Genomic DNA, 18,940 nt, shown 5'->3' on the forward strand with positions numbered 1-18,940 from the left:
CCAGCACTTTTGGAGGCTGAGGCGGGTGGATCACGAGGTCAGGAGATTGAGACCATCCTGGCTAACACAATGAAACCCTGTCTCTACTAAACATACAAAAAATTAGCTGGGTGTCGTGGTGGGCACCTGTGGTCCCAGCTACTTGGGAGGCTGAGGCAGGAGAATGGCGTGGACCCGGGAGGCGAAGCTTGCAGTGAGCCGAGATTATGCCACTGCACTCCAGCCTGGGCAACAGAGCGCGATTCTGTCTCAAGAAAAAAAAAAAAAAAATTGAACTCATGGAGACAGAGAGTAGAATGATAGTTGCCAGAAGCTGGGAATGATAGTGGTGGAAAGTGGGTACAAAACTAGTCACACAGAATGAGTAAGATCTAGTATTTGGTTCAAGACCAGCCTGGGCAACATAGTGAGACCTCCATCTCTACAAAATTTTTTTTTAAATGGCCAGGAATAGTGGCTCAAGCCTGTAGTCCCAGTAGCCTGAGGCAGGAGGACTGCTTGAGCATGGGAGGTCAAGGCTGCAGTGAGCTGTGATCATGCTACTGTACTCCAGTCTGGGCAACAGAGTGAGACACTGTCTCAGAAAAAAAAAAAAAAAAAGGTTAGAAAAAGTAAAAAAGAAAAAAAAAGATCTAGTACTTGACAGCACAACAGGGTAATTACAGTCAACAAAATTTATCGTATATTTAAAAATAACTAAGAGTGTAATTGGGATGTTTATAACACAAAGAAATGATAAACGCTTGAGGTGATGAATATCCCATTTACCCAACATGATTATGCACTGTATGCCTGCATCGAAATAGCTCATGTACCCCATAAACATATACACTTAAAGTACAAAATTAACAAAAAAAGTCTGCCCATTTAAAATTTGGCCAAGTATTTCCAACTGTCCCCCAAAAGAGTTATGACACATACATTCATTCGACCAACAGTGTACCTTTCCTAATTTCTTTCTCTTTCTTTCTTTCTTTCTCTCTCTCTCTCTCTCTCTCTCTCTCTCTCTCTGTCTCTCTCTCTCTCTCTCTCTCTCTCTCTCTCTCTCTCTCTCTCTCTCTCTCTCTTTCTTTCTTGAGACAGTCTCACTCTGTTGCCTAGGCTGGAGTACAGTGGCATGATCTCAGCTCGCTGCAACCTCCACTCCCAGGTTCAAGCAATTCTCCTGCTCAGCCTCCTGAGTAGCTGGAACTACAGGCGGCCCGCCATCATGCCCAGTCAATTTTTGTATTAGTAGAGACAGGGTTTCACCATGCTGGCCAGGCTGGTCTTGAACTCCTGACCTCAAGTGATCCACCTGCTTTGGCCTCTGAAAGTGCTGGGATCACAGGTGTGAGCCATCACACCTAATTTCTTACAGATAATTACTATATTCTGCATTTTCCAATCCAATAGGTGAAAAGTGATGTCTCACTTTAGTATTTTAAAACTTCTTTAATTATTAGTGATTTTTGAGCCCGTTATTTATGAATTGGCTATTTATACCTTATTATGTACATTTTTCATCTACTCTTGACATTTATTGTACAATAGAGATAGTAATCCTTTGTTGTAAATGTTGCAAATATTTCCTCTCAGTTGTTACTATTCTTGTATACAAAATTAGGAAAAAGTCTTCTCTTTCCAAACTTCCTTTTTCAAAATTTTCCTTTTATTTTTGAGCATTTATTTTTCCTGATGAAATTTTTGTCAGACTTAAAATCCTGTTGGAAATTTGGGAGAAATATTTTCTTTACAGATTGATATGTAGGGAATTCACTTTGTATAATGTTGCTTTTTCCCAAACCATTCATTCAAGTTTCATTTTATGACACTATTTAGTTTTTTGTTTATGTAGTTTCTTCAAATTTCTCTCAGGTTTATTACTAGATTTTTTCAAAAACCAGTTTTTATGTTGTTACTGTAGATTAAATATTTTCTTTGAATATACTTTCTGATTGAATATTTTCAATCTGTAGGGAGGAAAGTTACTGGTTTTCATATGCTCATTTTATAACTGTCTTAGTATTGATATTTTAAGAGGCTAGATGAAAAAGAGTGAGGTCAACATGCTTTAACCACATTACACGGATACACTATTTTTGATCAAAACTCAGTACACTGATAAATAATAAGTCTAAGTGTACGCAGAGAAATTGGAAAAATGGTGTAGCCACTCTGGAAAACTGGCAGTTCCTCGCAAGGTTAAACAGTTACCATATGAAATGAAAACATACTCACACAAAAAGTTGTAACCAAATGTTCATAGCAACATTACCCACAATAGCCAGTTGTCCATCAATTGATGAATGGATAAATAAAATGTGTATATCCATACAATGGAATATTATCCACCCATAAAAGGAATTAGTAATGACACTGTATAGGAAACGTCTAGAATCAGTCTATCTATAGAAACAGATGGTGGATTAGTGGTTGCCTACGTCTGGGGCCTGCAGAGAAAGGGGTAGTGGGGAAACAAGTAGTGACTGCTAATAGATACGGGATTTTTTGTTTGGGGGGGGGGTTGGTAATGAAAATGTTCTATAATTGATGGTGATAACAGCTGCACAGTTCTGTGATTATACTAAAAACCAATGAATTGTACACTTTACATTGGTGAATTATATCTTAGTAAAGTTTTTTTTAAAGAGTGTGGAGTCTAGCTTTTTTTTTTTTTTTTTTTTTTTTGGTTTCACTCTGTCACCCAGGCTGGAGTGTGATAGCACCACCTCAGCTCACTGCAACGTCCAGCTCCCAGGTTCAAGTGATTCTCCTGCCTCAGCCTCCCTAGTAGCTGGGATTACAGGTGTGCGCCACCACGTCCAGCTAATTTTTTTTTTTTTTTTTTGTATTTTTTAGTAGAGACAGAGGCAAGGCTGGTCTCAAACTCCTGACCTCAGCCTCCCAAAGTGCTGGTGATCCACCTGCTTCAGCCTCCCAAAGTGCTGGGATTATGGGCGTGAGCCACCACATCCGGCCAGAGTCTAGCATTTTTACAAAAGTAAGTTTGCCTGCAAAGTAGCAGGAGCAAAGTTTACAAGTCTGTTTTATTTTTTCTCAAAGAAATAAAGTCAGTCATTAAAAAAAAGACTCCCTTTTTCAGTTATGTAAATTTCTCTCATTTTGCCACAAATATGAAAGTCAGTATCATTATTTCTTTTTTTTTTCCTTTTTTTTTTTTTTCCTGAGACAGAGTCTCACTCTGTTGCCTAGGTTGGAATGCAGTGGCATGATCTTGGTTCACTGTAGCCTTGACCTCCCAGGCTCAAGCAATCGTCCTATCTCAGCCTTCCAAGGTGGGAGCTGAACCCCACAGGCTCATGACACCATGCCTGGCTTTTTTTTCCCTTTTATTTTTTGTAGAAACAGGGTCTCCCTATGTTGACCAGGCTGGTCTTAAACTCCTAGGCTCAAGCAATCCTCTCGCCTTGGTCTCCAAAAGTACGGGGATTACAGGCATGAGCCACCACGCCCAGCCAACACTTCATTTCTAATATTCCAGGTGAGAAAACTGAGTCCAGACTGTTTTTTAAATAAGATACACACACACACACACACACACACACACACACACACACACACACACGCGCTCTCTCTCTCTCTGTCATAAATGATACCAATGAGTGTTTTATAAGCATCTTGGCTTTTCAAAATCTAAACATTAAAACATTAAGTCCAGATTTCCCTAGACCCACTGGCTAATTTTGATGTCCCAGAAAGCAAAAAAGGATTGAACCAAATCCAATACATTGCAAACTGTGATTTCCATATTTCAAGTGACTTCTGCAGTTAGGATGATTTTACTGTAGTAGTCTATGAATGAAAAAAGCCAATTCTGACCATCTCACTTTTGCTGGACATCATCTTTTTATCAGGCCAGTATCTGCTTGCTCTTAGTTGAAATCTAAGCCAGATCAAGTACTTGTTTTCAAAATGTACCTAGAGACTACCACTTCTGAATAACCATAAGGAAGTACGAAAATAAGAGTTAGTTACTGACTCTACGTATGTTCAAATCCATTTTGTTTTTCTTGGACTGAATGTCTTCAGTTCAAGCATTACCTGTTTTGGCTGACTGCTTAATGCCTGATAAAACTGAATGCATAAGTATGAAGCAAAACATTCCAAGCAGTCATCATGAAACTAAAATGAGCAGAAAAGCTATTTCTCAAAGCCCACTCTATTACAAAAGTCCAAATTCACATCCTAGAGCAGGAATACACCCAGAATGAGAACTGTTCAGTGCAGTGAATTTCAAGGTAATGAAATCTGTATATTAAACCAGCAGGTTTTTTTTCTTGTTTTCCCCAACACATCTGTTTTTGTTTTTGTTGCTGCTGTTGTTTTTTACCTATAAAAACAAAAGCAAATTAGGGCATTAGACCTCAAAAAGTTAGGTAAATATTCACAATCCAATTATTTATATGAGACAACCTGACAGGATATAGAACATGAAACATACATGTAACACTCGTTTTATTTAGTTATTTCAGTATATGCCTAAATTCAGTGCCCCACATTTCAAAGAACACAGCCTAATACCACAGTTGGCAACCTCTGAGACAGTGTCACACATCCTTCTCCCAGACATCTGAGTTGGCCACAGACTCACAGACTCTCACTCTCTGTTCCCATCAGGACCGTCGTGGTGCCACCCTGCCTCTGGATATGCAGTCAGAACACTAAAGCATTTGCAAAAGTCACTGTACTCCCTTAAAGGGTTACACTGCTTAAAATACAGATTTGCAAAAATTTTCCAAGAATGCCATAGTTTTTAGGTGGTCATCCTTTCACTATTAGGTCCAATAACAATAGTAGTGAATTTTTGGCTTGTTGCTTTCTTTTTCTGGGAGGTGTAAGTCAGTGTTCACAGAAATATATGCCATCCCATGAAGCTGCTCATCCTCAACATTTTTTTTTTTTTTTTTTTTTTTGGAGACAGAGTTTCACTCTTGTTGCCCAGGCTGGAGTGCAATGGCACAATCTCGGCTCACTGCAACCTCTGCCTCCCAGGTTCAAGAGATTCTCCTGCCTCAGCCTCCCAAGTAGCTGGGATTACAGGCGTGTGCCACCACAACTAGCTAATTTTGTATTTTTAGTAGAGACGGGGTTTCTACATGTTGGTCAGGCTGGTCTCAAACTCCTGACCTCAGGTGATCCACCCTCCTCGGCCTCCCAAAGTGCTGGGAATATAGGCGTGAGCCACTGCATCCGGCCTCAACACTTACATTGGGAGAGATGAAGTAAATGGAATAGCATAACCCTCCATCTAAAACAATTTTAAAACACTGGATTAAACAGTGGTTTAAGGCCGGGTGCAGTGGCTCATGCCTGTAATCCCAGCACTTTGGGAGGCCAAGGTAGGAGGATTGCTTGAGTCCAAGAGTTCAAGACCAGCCTGGGCAACATAGCGAGATCCCATCTCTACAAAAAAAAAAAAAAAAACTAAAAAATTAGCTGGGCATGGTGGCGCACACCTACTTGGGAGACTGAGGTGGGAGGATTGCTTGAGCCTGGGAGGTCAAGGCTGCAGTGAGCCATGACTGTACCACTGCACTCTAGGCTGGGTGGCAAAGTGAGACTCTGTCTCCAAAAAAAAAAAAAAAAAGTCTTAAAAGCAGCCAGAGAAGAGATGCTTCACATACAGAAAGGAAGTTGATAGTAGATTTTTTATCAGAAACAATGCAAGCTATAAGACAGGGCACTGAGAGATAAAAAAAACTTCCAACCTGGGGTTATTTACCAATCAGAAACAATGCAAGCTATAAGACAGGGTACTGAGAGATAAAAAAAACTTCCAACCTGGGGTTATTTACCAATCACAATCATCTTTCAAAAACACAAAAACAAAGGTGACCAAGCATAGGTAAATTCATAGAAAGTTTAACACAGGTTACTAGGGACTGCAAAAGGAGGGATAAGGAGCTATTGTTTAATGGGTACAGTTTCTGATTGGGATGATGAAAAGTTCTGGAAATGGATGGATAGTGGTAATAGTTGTACAACACTGAATGTGCTTATGCCACTGAACTGTACACTTAAGAGTGGTTGAACTGGTAAATTTTCTTATTTATATTTAATTACAATAAAAAAATTTTAGGCCGGGCGCGGTGGCTCAAGCCTGTAATCCCAGCACTTTGGGAGGCCGAGATGGGTGGATCACGAGGTCAGGAGATCGAGACCATCCTGGCTAACACGGTGAAACCCCACCTCTACTAAAAAATACAAAAAAACTAGCCGGGCGAGGTGGCGGGCACCTATAGTCCCAGCTACTCGGGAGGCTGAGGCAGGAGAATGCCGTGAACCTGGGAGGCGGAGCTTGCAGTGAGCTGAGATCCGGCCACTGCACTCCAGCCTGGGTGACAGAGGGAGACTCTGTCTCAAAAAAAAAAAAAAAAATTTTAAAGGGTACACTAGTTCCCTAACAACATTAACAGATCTCAAGACACCTGCTGGGCATAGTGGCTCACGCCTGTAATCCTAACTAACACTTTGGGAGAGCAAGGCAGGAGGATCACTTGAGCTTAGGAGTTTTGAGACCAGCCTGGGCAACACAGCAAGACTCTATCTCTACAAAAAATAAAATAAAAAATTTAGGCTGGGCCTGGTGGCTTACCCCTGTAATCCCAGCACTTTGGGAGGCCGAGGCGGGTGGATCACTTGAGGTCAGGAGTTCGAGACCAGCCTGGCCAACATAGCAAAACCCCATTTCTACTACAAGTACAAAAATTAGCTGGACATGGTGGCAGGCGCCTGTAATCCCAGCTACTCGGGAGGCTGAGGCAAGAGAATCACTTGAACACCGGAGGCGGAAGTTGCAGTGAGCTGAGATCATGCCACTGCACTCCAGCCTGGGCAACAAGGGCGAGACTCTATCTCAAAAAGAAAATAAAAAAATCAGCTGGGCATGGTGGAGCACTCCTGCAGTCCCAGCTACTCAGGAGGCTATGGCAGGCAGATTGCTTGAGCCTGGGAGGTAGGCTGCAGTGAACCATGATCACATCACTGCATTCCAGCCTGGGGGACAAAGAAAGGATTTGTGTCCGAAAGAAAAAAAAAAAAAAGACACAACATCCAGAGAAAAAAGAGACATTTCAGAATATGGGATATATAATGTCATTTATTAAAAAGCACGAAAACACTATGCTTGAGCCAGGAGTCATGGTGTACATCTGTAGTTTCAGCTAGGAGAACTGCTTGAGCCCAGGAGTTGGAGGCCAACCAGAGCAACACAGTGAGATCCTGTCTCTCAAAACCAAAAACAAAAAAACCCACTACATTTTGTCATTTATACGTATGCAATAGTGACAGAAAGCAGATCAGTGATTGCCTACGGATGGAGAAGTGAGAGTGAGGAGAAAACAGTGTGGGGATCATAAGCGTACTCCATGTGAGCAGTGGTCTATGAGGGAGAGGAAGAGGACAGGGCAACTGGAGATGGGATGCCAATGAGGAGGACAGACCTTCCCAGATACTGGAGCAGATGACAGCGTCTGAGGGCCCCAATACTGCCTCAAGACTCCCACAGCCTCTCTTGCCTCATAAACAAAAAACTGTTTCTCCACTCGCAATGCTTCTGACACCAGATGTGTGAGTTTTCCACAAGCAGATCTTTGATTCTCTGTGGAGACCAATCGAGCGTCCTACAATTTAATTAAATTCTGATACTACCTGGAGTTAGCACAGACCCCATAGGTTTAGGGGCTCAGTCCCACAGACCGCCCCCCACTTCAGATGCTAATTCCAAGTAGTGGATCCTCAACTCAGCCACAAATCAGCCAAATTAGTCTGACTTAGCTACAAACTGGGCATTCCCATGTTGGGACTCAGTAACCAATACTTCTCAGACTTTCTCCCCCAACCACGCACCCCTACAACTGACCTCTCCCAAAGCCAGAATGACTTCTCTGAAGTTCCTTTATGCCCAAAATCCAGACCCACCAAGGAGAACAACTGTTCTGTCTTCCCCTCCAAGACCAAGAATGTAATCACACAGCTTACAGATCCTTTCACAAGATAATGTACAAGTTAATCTCCCTTCCCTGATCCATTCATTCTTCCTAGTAATCCCCACAACAAAATTTCTCTTTTCCCTTCTCCTATAACCTGTTTTATTTAATTAATTAATTTTTTAGGCTAGTCAAGTGAAGCAATGGGAACGGAGAAGGAACAAAGAAATCTGTAACTGGCTGTGATCAATTAGCTGTAAACACCACTGCACCTGGACCAGCCATATAACCTGTTTTGCCAGGATATTACATATGCTTCCGAACCCCACTAGGGGGTGAGTAATCTCTGTGGTTCCCTTGTGTAATAAAATCTGTAACCTGTATGACTTTTCTCCAATTAATCTGCCTCTTGTGAGTTGATTTTTTTCTTTTTTTTTTTCTTTTTGAGACGGAGTCTCGCTCTGTCGCCCAGGCTGGAGTGCAGTAGTGCGATCTCGGCTCACTGCAAGCTCTGCCTCCCGGGTTCATGCCATTCTCCTGCCTCAGCCTCCCCAGCAGCTGGGACTACAGGTGCCCGCCACCACGCCCAGCTAATGTTTTTGTATTTTTAGTAGAGACAGGGTTTCACCGTGTTAGCCAGGACGGCCTCGATCTCCTGACCTTGTGATCTGCCCGCCTCGGCCTCCCAAAGTGCTGGGATTGCAGGCGTGAGACACCGTGCCCTGCCAGCAAGTTGATTTTTCAGCAAACCTTTGGAAAGCAATGGGGAAGCATTTCCCTGGCCCCTATACCCACAACCCCCTCCTCATGTTAAACAATTTACTCCAAAAACACTTTATTATAAAGGATACAAATGAAGAACCAGATGAAGAGGTACATGGGGCAAGGTACGGGGGGACGCAGAGCTTCCAAGTTGGTCTGGAGGTACCACCCTCCCAGGACCTTGATTTGTTCACCGAGCAGGAAGCTCTCTGAACCCCTACATTTTGGGTTCTTAAGGAGGTCCCATTACCTAAGCAAGACTGATTAAACCATTGGCCGCTGGTGATTAACTCCATCTCCAGGCCCCTCTGCCTTCCCCAGAAATAAGGGGGAGGTAGGCTGAAGGTCCCAACTCTCTAACCACATGGTTGATTCCTCTGGCAACCAGAAGCCATCCTCCAAGAGCCACCTCATTAGCATAAAATAAGGTTTGGTTGGCAGGGGCTTATCATAAATAACAAAAGATGCTCTTCTCACTTCTGTTATTCAGGATCTCATGGGAATCAACAGACCTTAATGAAAAATCTAACCTTTTACTTGAACAAGGGTTTTAGGCACTGTCAGGAACCAGTGATGAATAGCAGATATATTTTTTCATTACATTATAGTATCACACCTCACCTCTGAATCCATCCCCACTCCACCACTGCCAAGGGTTTCTCCCAGGTGAACCCCAGTCTAATTCCTTTTCCTCCCAGGCCTCCAGACAGCCTGGTGTATAAAAGATGGCAGCCAGAATTTCCTGGGCATAAGGTCTGTCTGAAGAACAGAGCAGGGGCAAAGGCCAGAACTAAGAGAAGTAGTTGGGGACATCTCTAGTCAGCTATCTTCTAATTGGAAAACAGTACCCCTGGAGTGCAAGCAAACTTTTCAGGGACGAACGGGCATAGACAATTTTTAAAAGGAATCAATTTCCTGATCCTCAACTTCCATGTGAATTCCCTACTAAAAACCATCTGCCCAAAGATGTGCCTGGGATGAACTGCCCCATCTCATCTCCTTTTCCAAATCTTCTTTTCCCATTTTATAAAAGCAGCATATATACCTACCACATGATCCAGCTATTCTACTTCTGGGTATTGACTCAAGAAAAATGGAAATATATTTCCATACAAGGACTTATACATGACTGTTCACAGCACCTTTTTTAAAACAGCCAAAACCAGAAACAATCCCAATGATCTTCAACAGATTAATGAATTGTAGTACATCCACAGGACAGAATACTACTCAGCAATAAGAAGGAATGAACTACTGATACACACATCTAATACAAGTATCAACAATTACGCTAAGAAGTCACACATCCCACCAAAAAGTACATGCTGTATAATTCTACCCATATAAAACTCTTAAAAATGCAAACTAATCTGTAGTAACAGAAAGCAGATTAGTAGTAGCCTGAGGACAAAAGAGCAGGAGTGAGGTGCTGCTAAGCACAAGGAAATATTTGGGGATAACAGATACGTTCTCTATCTTGCCTGTGCTGATGGGTTCCTAGGTATCAAAACTCATCCAACTGTAAAGTTTTAATATGTATAACTTATTATATGTCAATTATACCTCAATAAATTTATTTTTAAGTGAAATTAAAAACATGAATAATTTATAACCAGTAGAACTTCGCTATAAGAAATGTTAAAGAGGCCAGGTGCTCACTCCTGTAATCCCAGCACTTTGGGAGGTTGAAGCAGGCAGATCACCTGAGGTCAGGAGTTCAACACCAGCCTGCCCAACGTGGCAAAACCCCATCTCTACTGAAAATACAAAAATTAGCCGGGCATGGTGGCAGGTGTCTGTAATCCCAGCTACTCAGGATGTTGAGGCAGGAGAATCGCTTGAACCCCGGAGGTCGAGGATGCAGTGAGCCAAGATCACACCACTGCACCCCAGCCTGGGCGACAGAGCAAGGATCCATCTCAAAACAAAACAAAACAAAAACAAAAGAAATGTTAAAGGAAGTTCTTCAAACAAAAGTTACAAAACTAGATATGCTTGGAGGTACTTAGCTTTCCTTTTCTAATTGCTGTTAATTTTTTCTTGTCTTTTCTTTTTCTTTTGAGATGGGGTCTCACTCTGTGGCCCAGGCTAGAGTTCAGTGGTGCACTCTTGGCTCACTGCAGCCTCAACCTCCTGGGCTAAGCCACCCAAAGTAGCTGGGATTAAAGGCTCATGCCACCACACTTAGTTAATCGTCTTTACTATTTTTTATAGACAGGTCTCGCGGTTGCCCAGGCTGGTCTGAACTCCTGGCTTCAAGTGATCCTCCAGCCTTGGCCTCCCAAAGTGCTAGAATTACAGGCATGAACCCTACGCCTGGCTGTTAAAATTAATTTTTCAGTTTTCAGGTTTGGAGTCATAATACTGCTATCTAAATAGGTGAAGTAGCATTGGCTACACATTCAGCCAAAGAGTTGGCTGAATTCAACTCCTGGCTAAGACTAGCCTGGGCAACAATGTAACAAGACCCTGTTTCTACAAAAAAAAATTTGTTTTGAGATGGAGTTTTGTTCTTGTTGCCCAGGCTAGGTACAATGGCGTGATCTCAGCTTACTGCAACCTCCACCTCCCGGGTTCAGGCAATTCTCCTACCTTAGCCTCCCAAGTAGCTGGGATTACAGGCATGCACCACCACGCCCGGCTAATTTTGTACTTTTAGTAGAGATGGGGTTTCTCCATGTTGGCCCGAGCTCAGGTGATCCTCCTGCCTCGGCCTCCCAAAGTGCTGGGATTACAGGTGTGAGCCACTGCACCCAGCCAAAATAATTTTTTAAAAGTAGCTAGGTGTGGTGGTACACACCTGTAGCTAAGAGGCTGAGATGGGAGGATCCCATAAGCCCATAGGTTTGAGGCTGCAGTGAGCTACAATCGCGTCAGTACACTCCAGCCTGGGCAACAGAGTGAGACTTTTTCTCTCTTTCTCTCTCTTTCTCTCTCTCTCTCTCTCTCTCTCTCTCTCTCTCTCAAAACAAAGGTGAACTACACTATAGCATCTGCATCATTCACAATAGCTAAGATATGCCCATCAATGGATAAACAGATACAATACATATGGCATATATACACAATGGAATACTACTCAGCCTCAAGCAGAAAATTCTGTCATATTCAACAACACAGACGAACCTAGAGGACATTATGCTAAGTGAAATAAGCATAAGCCAGGCATACAAAGGCAAATACCACATGATATGTGGAATCTAAAAAAGTTGAACTCATACACGTATAGAGTACTAGAGGCTGGAGGGAGTGGGTTAGATAGAGAAAGGAAAGGTGCCAGTTAAAGGGTACAAGGTTGTGGTTAGACAGGAGTAGTAAGTTCTGGTGATCTACTGCACAGTATGGTGACTACAATTCATAATAATGTATTGCGTATTTCAAAATAACAAAAAGAATGGATTTTAAATGTCCTCACCACAAAGAAATAAGCATTTGAGGTAATAGATGTGTTAATTACCCTGATTTTTTCATTCCACAACATATACATATATTGAAACATCACACTGTATCCCATGAACATATACAATTATTATCTGTCAATTAAAATTTTTTTAAAAACTGAAAACTCACCTTTGTTAAAAAAATAAAGTCACATTTGTCATTCCCTGTCCCACACTTTTGTTACACAAGAATTTATGAGCAAGAAGAGAGTGGCATGGTGGTTACAAAATTACTACTCATTCTAAAATGTTTAGTTAGATTAAGCAAACCAGTTTTTCCACATTAAAACAAATCACTAAGACTGGTTTTGAGTGTAAGGAAAAAAGGCAGTTGTCTTAAATCTCTTTAAACAGATGAAGAAAGCTTAAGATCTTTACTTGCTCCAACATAAAATCCCAACAATTTAACATTTGGCTTGAGGAACAGTACTTCTCAAATGCCAAAGAAATCAAATGATTGGCCTGTCTTTGATCCTAGAGAATTTTTTTTCTCCAGATCAGACCGACATGCCCCAATGCCTACATGATTAAAACCAAAGGTGACAAAATTACAACTGAAAAATAATTGAAAGTAACTTAAAAATAATTACTGTTGGCTCTGTATGTCTAAAATTAAGAAAAGATTGGTATCAGAATTAAGCAAGGTAAGAAGGATCGCATGGGAATCAACAGACCTTAATGAAAAATTTAACCTTTTACTGGAACAAGACAAATCCTACAGCTTCACAGCTTTCCCCAGAAAATTAGGAAACTTAATAGCTACTCAGGGAGAAAGAAGTATGAAATGCATTATAACAGGACTGTTTCATCAGAAAGTGAATTTACTATGTACATCTGTTAATTAAAATATGCTACTTTAAGAAAAAAAAAAAACAGAACAAACAGTAACTGCCAATGCTTAAGTCTCCAATAACTGAAGTAAAATAAAACCAGGGAAAGGCTTGCTCCTAGACTTTTGTACAACTCACAAATACACACACACACACACACACACACACACACACAAATATATCTTTTTTTTTGGAGACAGGGTCTTGCTTTGTTGCCTAGGATGGAGTGCAGTGGCACAACAATGGCTCACTGCAGCCTCGATCTCCCACACACAAGCGATCCTTCCACCTTAGCTTTTTGAGTAGCTGAGACTATACATGCGAACCATCATGCCCAGCTAATTAAAAAAAATTTTTTTTTGTAGGGACAGGGTCTCACTATCTCACTATGTTGCCCAGACTGGTCTCCAACTTCTGGGCTCACAGGATCCTTCTGCCTTGGCCTGCCAAAATGTTGGGATTATAAGCGTGAGCCACCGCACCCAGTCACAAATATTTTTTGAGCATATTATTTAGCACTGCTCTAGGCATGCAGCTCCAACGTGAACGAAACAGACAAGATCTCTTCTCTCATGGAGTTTACATTCTACCATACCAAAAAAACAAAAAAAACACCAAAAAACCCACCAAAAACAGAAAAACAAGAGAAAAAAACACGGTAAGAAGATACAAAGTGAATGGAGGTAGGAAGGCTTCTTGGAGGACATGACAAGAAGTTAAAACCTGAATGATGAGAGACAGCGAGGTGACAATCTGGGAACAGAACTCTCCAGGCAAGGATAATACAAAGGTATTATAAAAATGTTCAATGGACTATCGCTAAACTAAGTACTTCTAATAAAAAGCACTGTCCAGTGATTCCTACATGCGCTGCAGTTTGAAAACCAGTGACTGAAAAACAACTCTAATCAGCAAATAAATGGTATGAAATGATCAGGACAGGATTAAAATGAGAATAATATTCGTTTATAAGAAGCATTTTATTGAATGCTAAGCATAAGTTGCACACTGTGCTAAATTATATATAGTCTCATTTTCTGGCTGAAGACATACTGTGAGACAGTCATGAAATTTATAAGTAACCATATTTAAACTATCTTTGTGATAGAGTAGGTCAAAAAGATAAAGATACTCAACCTTCCTCTTAATGCAAAATTTAAAATACCAGGTTAGCATTTCACTTACTGATTTTTAAAAATGTTAATGATTCATAATAACTAAGGTTGGTAAGGGCAAGAATGAAAAAATCCTCTCATTTCATGTAGTTGTGTGAAAAACTAGTTGAATTTTTTAATCGACAAAAATTATATTTGTGGTTTATAACATGATGTTTTGATATACATGTTGTGACATAGTGGTTCACACCTGTAATCCCAGCACTTTGGAAGCCTGGGTCAGGAGGCTCACTTAAGGCCAGAGTTCAAGACTAGACTGGGCAACATAGTGAGAACCCAGCCTCTATATTAAAAAATCAATAAATAAGGCTGGGAGTGGTGGCTTATGCCTGTAATCCTAGCACTGTGGGAGGCCAAGGCAGGTGAATCACTTGAGCCCAGAAGTTCAAGACCAGCCTGGCCAGCATGGTGAAACCTCATCTTTATTAAAAATACAAAAAGTAGGCAGGCATGGTGCCACATGCTTGTAATCCTGGCTACTCAGGAGGCTGAGGCACAAGAATTGCTTGAATCCAGGAGGAGGAGGTTGCAGTGAGAGATCAAGCCACTGCACTCCAGCCTGGGCGACAGAGTGAGACTGTCACAAAAAAAAAATCATTATATACTGTTTATGGTAGTGAAAAACTAGAAATAGCCCAAATGTCCATCAATAAGGGATTAATCAAGAAACATCTATAATATGTAATACTATGCAGTACTAAAAAAAAAAGAGTAATGATGGAAATTGAAATACACCAAACTGAAAAAATGTCCAGTGCATACTATAAAGGAAAACACTGAATAACAATTTGTGTGTATGTGTGTACATATATGTATACACACATATATATACACACATATATATACATATATATATATATATATATTTTTTTTTTAATGGAGTCTCGCTCTGTCACCGAGGCAGGAGTACAATAGCGCAGTCTCAGGTCACTGTAACCGCCATCTCCTAGGTTGAAGCGGTTCTCCTGCCTCACCCTCCCTAGTAGCTGGGATTAGAGGCACCCGCCACGCTCAGCTAATTTTTGTATTTTCAGTACAGATGGGGTTTCACTATGTTGGTCAGGCTGGCCTCGAACTCCTGACCTCAGGTGATCCACCCACCTCGGGCTCCCAAAACGCTGGAACTATAGGCATGAGCCACCATGCCCGGTCCCATATAATTTTTTTTTAAAGGCCATGGAGGGCCAAGGTGGGTGGTACTGAGCCCCAAGCTCCCCACGTCCACCAAGACTGCAAAATATCAGCTGTATATCATTTGTCATGTTAATAAAACTGTTAATAAAGAATTTATAGAAACATACATGTTTGCAAATGCATAGAAAATATATAGAAGGATATATACTAAGCTATTCTTCTCTTACAATTGGAATTGGTGAGGGAGGAGAGAGAAAAAAGGAAAAACAGGGGGCTTCTTTTTACATTTCATAATTTTTTGCACTACTTTTTTTCCTGAACAGTGAACATGAATTACTTCAGGAACACTGTTTTAAAAAATGAGAATGTGTTTGCACTTACCTATAGCTTGGAGCCTCAATAATGACTTTCCAGAGCTCTTTATATCAGGGAAGATAGAAATTATCCCAAATATTGAGCTAAATATTATAATGACATTCCTTAAAATGAAATTCTATTTGTATAACAATTAACAGAAAACTATTGTACAAAAGTAGTCTATTTAGGGTATCTTCTTTTTTTTTTAATATTTCCATAGGTTTTCAAGGAGTAGGTGGTGTTTGGTTACATGAGCAAGTTCTTTTAGTGGTGACTTCTGAGATTTTGGGGCACCTATCACCTGAGCAGTGTACACTGTACCCAATATGTAGGCCTTTATCCCTCACCCCCAAGCCACCCTTCCTTTAGGGTACCTTTTAACTAGACTTCAACAACAGTCATGTAAAATAAAATTTAATGTGATCTGCAAAGCTCTTGGGGATCTAGTCTCACGCTTCTCAAACAAATTTCTGTATTCATACAGCTCACCCGTGGATCTTGTTAAACTGTAGGCCAATTCAGTAGTCTGCAGCGGGACCTAAGAGTCCCCATTTCTAACAAGTCCAGTAGATCACACTTTGAGTAGCGAGGGTCTAGCCCAAACTCATACCTCATCACTTCATACTTCAGATACAGTGAATTACAGATTTTCACTCATCATGTTCTTCACATTCCTGTGCCTTTCTATGTATTCTTCTTCAGCCTATATGGTTTTCTCCTCACCTCCTCTACCTCAAAAACTTTTACTCTGTTATAGGTTTAGGTCAAACACTGCAGATGTATTACAGATGTGTCTTCTTTTGTATTCCTCAAGGCCCCGATGCGTTTATGTTCCAGAATTTATCACATTTGTAACACATGTGTCCATCTCCCAATCAGACTACGGGTTTGAAGATAGGAAATGTCTGTCCTTAGCACACAGATATTTGCTTCTTTTTTGCTTTTCCTTTTTTTTTTTTTTTTTTAAGACAGGGTCTTGAGTTGCTTGCTTTGTTGCTGGAGTGCAGTGGCACAATCAGGGCCCATCTTCAGCCCTGACCTTCTAGACTTGAGCAATCTTACCACCTCAGCCTCCCACATAGCTGGGACCACAGGTGCCCGCTACCGTACCCAGCTAAGTTTTAAAAACTTTTTGTAGAGACAGGGTCTCACAATGTTGCCCAGGCTGTTCTCGAACTCCTGGCCTCAAGCAATCTTCCCACCTCAGCCTCTAAAATGCTGGGATTACAGGCATAAGCCTACATATATGATAAATGTTTTCTGAGTACAAGTCACTGAGGTATCAGGTTTCTGCCGCTACTTTGAAATAATGATTGTCAAAATCACTTTCATTCCATAAATTTTCTTTAAGGTAATATTCAGCTTAAAAACACGTAATCTCTTAAAATGTAAGACAACACATATTCAAAATTAAAGTGAAGCTGGCGGGCGAGTGTGGTGCCCCAGACCTGTAATCCCAGCACTTTGGGAGGCCTAGGTGGGCAGATCACTTGAAGCCAGGAGTTCAAGACCAGCCTGGGCAACACTACAAAACCCCATCTCTACTACATATACGAAAATTATCTGGGTGTGGTAGTGCACCCCTGTATCCCAGCTACTAGGGAAGCTGAGGCACAAGAATTGCTTGAAGTTGGGAAGCGGAGGTTGCAGTGAGCTGATATCCTGCCACTACACTCTAGCCTGGGCGACAGAGTCAGACTCTGTCTCAAAAAAAAAAAAAAAAATTAAATTAAAAAAATAAAGTGAAGCTGAATGCAGTGGCTCATGCTTGTAATCCCGGTACTTTGGGAGGTCACAGTGGGAAGATCACTTGAGGCCAGGAGTTGGAGACCAGCCTGGACAACTTAGCAAGACCCTGTCTTTAAAAATTAAAAAAAAAAGGTTAGGCACGGTGGCTCACACCTGTAATCCCAGCACTTTGGGAGGCTGAGGTGGGCAGATCATGAGGTCAGGAGATCGAGACCATCCTGGCTAACACGGTGAAACCTCGTCTCTACTAAAAATACAAAAAATTAGCAGGGCATGGTGGCGGGCACCTGTAGTCCCAGCTACTTTGGAGGCAGGGGCAGGAGAATGGTGTGAATCCGGGAGGCGGAGTTGGCAGTAAGCCGAGATCACGCCACTGCACTCCAGCCTGCGTGACAGAGCGAGACTTCATCTCTAAATAAATAAATAAATAAACAAAAAACAAAAATTTAATTCAAATAAAAAACAAAAGTAAAGTAAAATATCACACTATTTGATGAGATGCTTACCTCATGCTTAAAAAAGTCAAGTTAGGCTGGGCAAGGTGGCTTATGCCTGTAATCCTAGCACTTTGGGAGGCCGAGGTGGGCAGATCATGAGGTCAGGAGTTTGAGACCAGCCTGGCCAACATAGTGAAACGCCCGTCTCTACTAAAAATACAAAAATTAGCCAGGCATGGTGGCGCACGCTTGTAGTCCCAGCTACTCGGAGGGCTGAGGCAGGAGAATTGCTTGAACCTGGGAGGCAGAGGTTGCAGTGAACTGAGATCAGGCCACTGCACTCCAGCCTGGGCAACAGAGAGAGACTCTGTCTCAAAAAAAATAAAAAAAGGTCAAGTTATTTTCACATCATTTTGGCATAAAAGGGGCAAAACAAAGATTGTACTCTTCAGTATTCTTTTAAATACTTTAAGAAAAAATAAGAATGACATCAAATTTCTAATAGTCTTTCCTCTTAAACTTTTTAGGACTCTTACTATATTTTTAGAACAAATGATAGAATAAGATCTTAAATAAAATGCTTACACAGGCAGCCCTGCCTTTACCACTCACCTTCCTCATCTATCCATTTCATGGTGAAGAGCTGTTCATTGTCAAAAGAACACATGTCTCGAACTTCATTGCAAAGGCCCTCAAAGGAGATGGAAGGTTCAAAATGTGTTATCATGATATCCCTGAAAAAGAAAAGGAGTTTTAAGTTTGAAAATGATTAAAAATAATGATGTTCTACATATTACTGAATGCTTGACAATTTGATGAACTTCAGTCATTTTGTGTGTGCATCAACATGCACTGCTTCCAGTAAATGATTTCATTAAAGTAAAAATTAAAATATCAAGCTGGGCATGGTGGCTCATGCACTTTGGGAGGCTGAGCTGGGCAGATCACTTTAGCCCAGGAGCTCAAGACCAGCCTGGGCAACATGGTGAAACCCTGTCTCTACTAAAAATACAAAAAAAAAATTAGCAAGAGGCTGAGGTGGAAGGATCCTTTCTCAGGCTGGGACCATGGGAGGCAGAGGTTACAGTAAGCCAAGATCACACCACTGCACTCCAGCCTGGGCAA

The 18,940-nt window shown here is 41.3% G+C and overlaps 1 protein-coding gene across 5 annotated transcripts in view; it reads right to left on the minus strand.

The window, feature by feature from the left end:
* PRKCI (protein kinase C iota) overlaps positions 1–18,940 on the minus strand; it is an 84,641-nt gene that overhangs the window by 52,608 nt on the left and 13,093 nt on the right. For 3 of the 5 annotated variants that reach the window (XM_037988570.2, XM_037988568.2, XM_037988569.2), the window contains exon 2: positions 18,428–18,549. In XM_037988570.2, the coding sequence (XP_037844498.1) occupies positions 18,428–18,549 (122 nt within the window). Of the gene's footprint in view, positions 1–18,427; positions 18,550–18,940 lie in introns of those variants that run through there. The other 2 variants (XM_073023464.1, XM_073023465.1) reach the window with 2 other exon arrangements.

Source organism: Chlorocebus sabaeus, chromosome 15 (assembly GCF_047675955.1).
Source record: "Chlorocebus sabaeus isolate Y175 chromosome 15, mChlSab1.0.hap1, whole genome shotgun sequence".
Taxonomy (NCBI): Eukaryota; Metazoa; Chordata; class Mammalia; order Primates; family Cercopithecidae; genus Chlorocebus; species Chlorocebus sabaeus.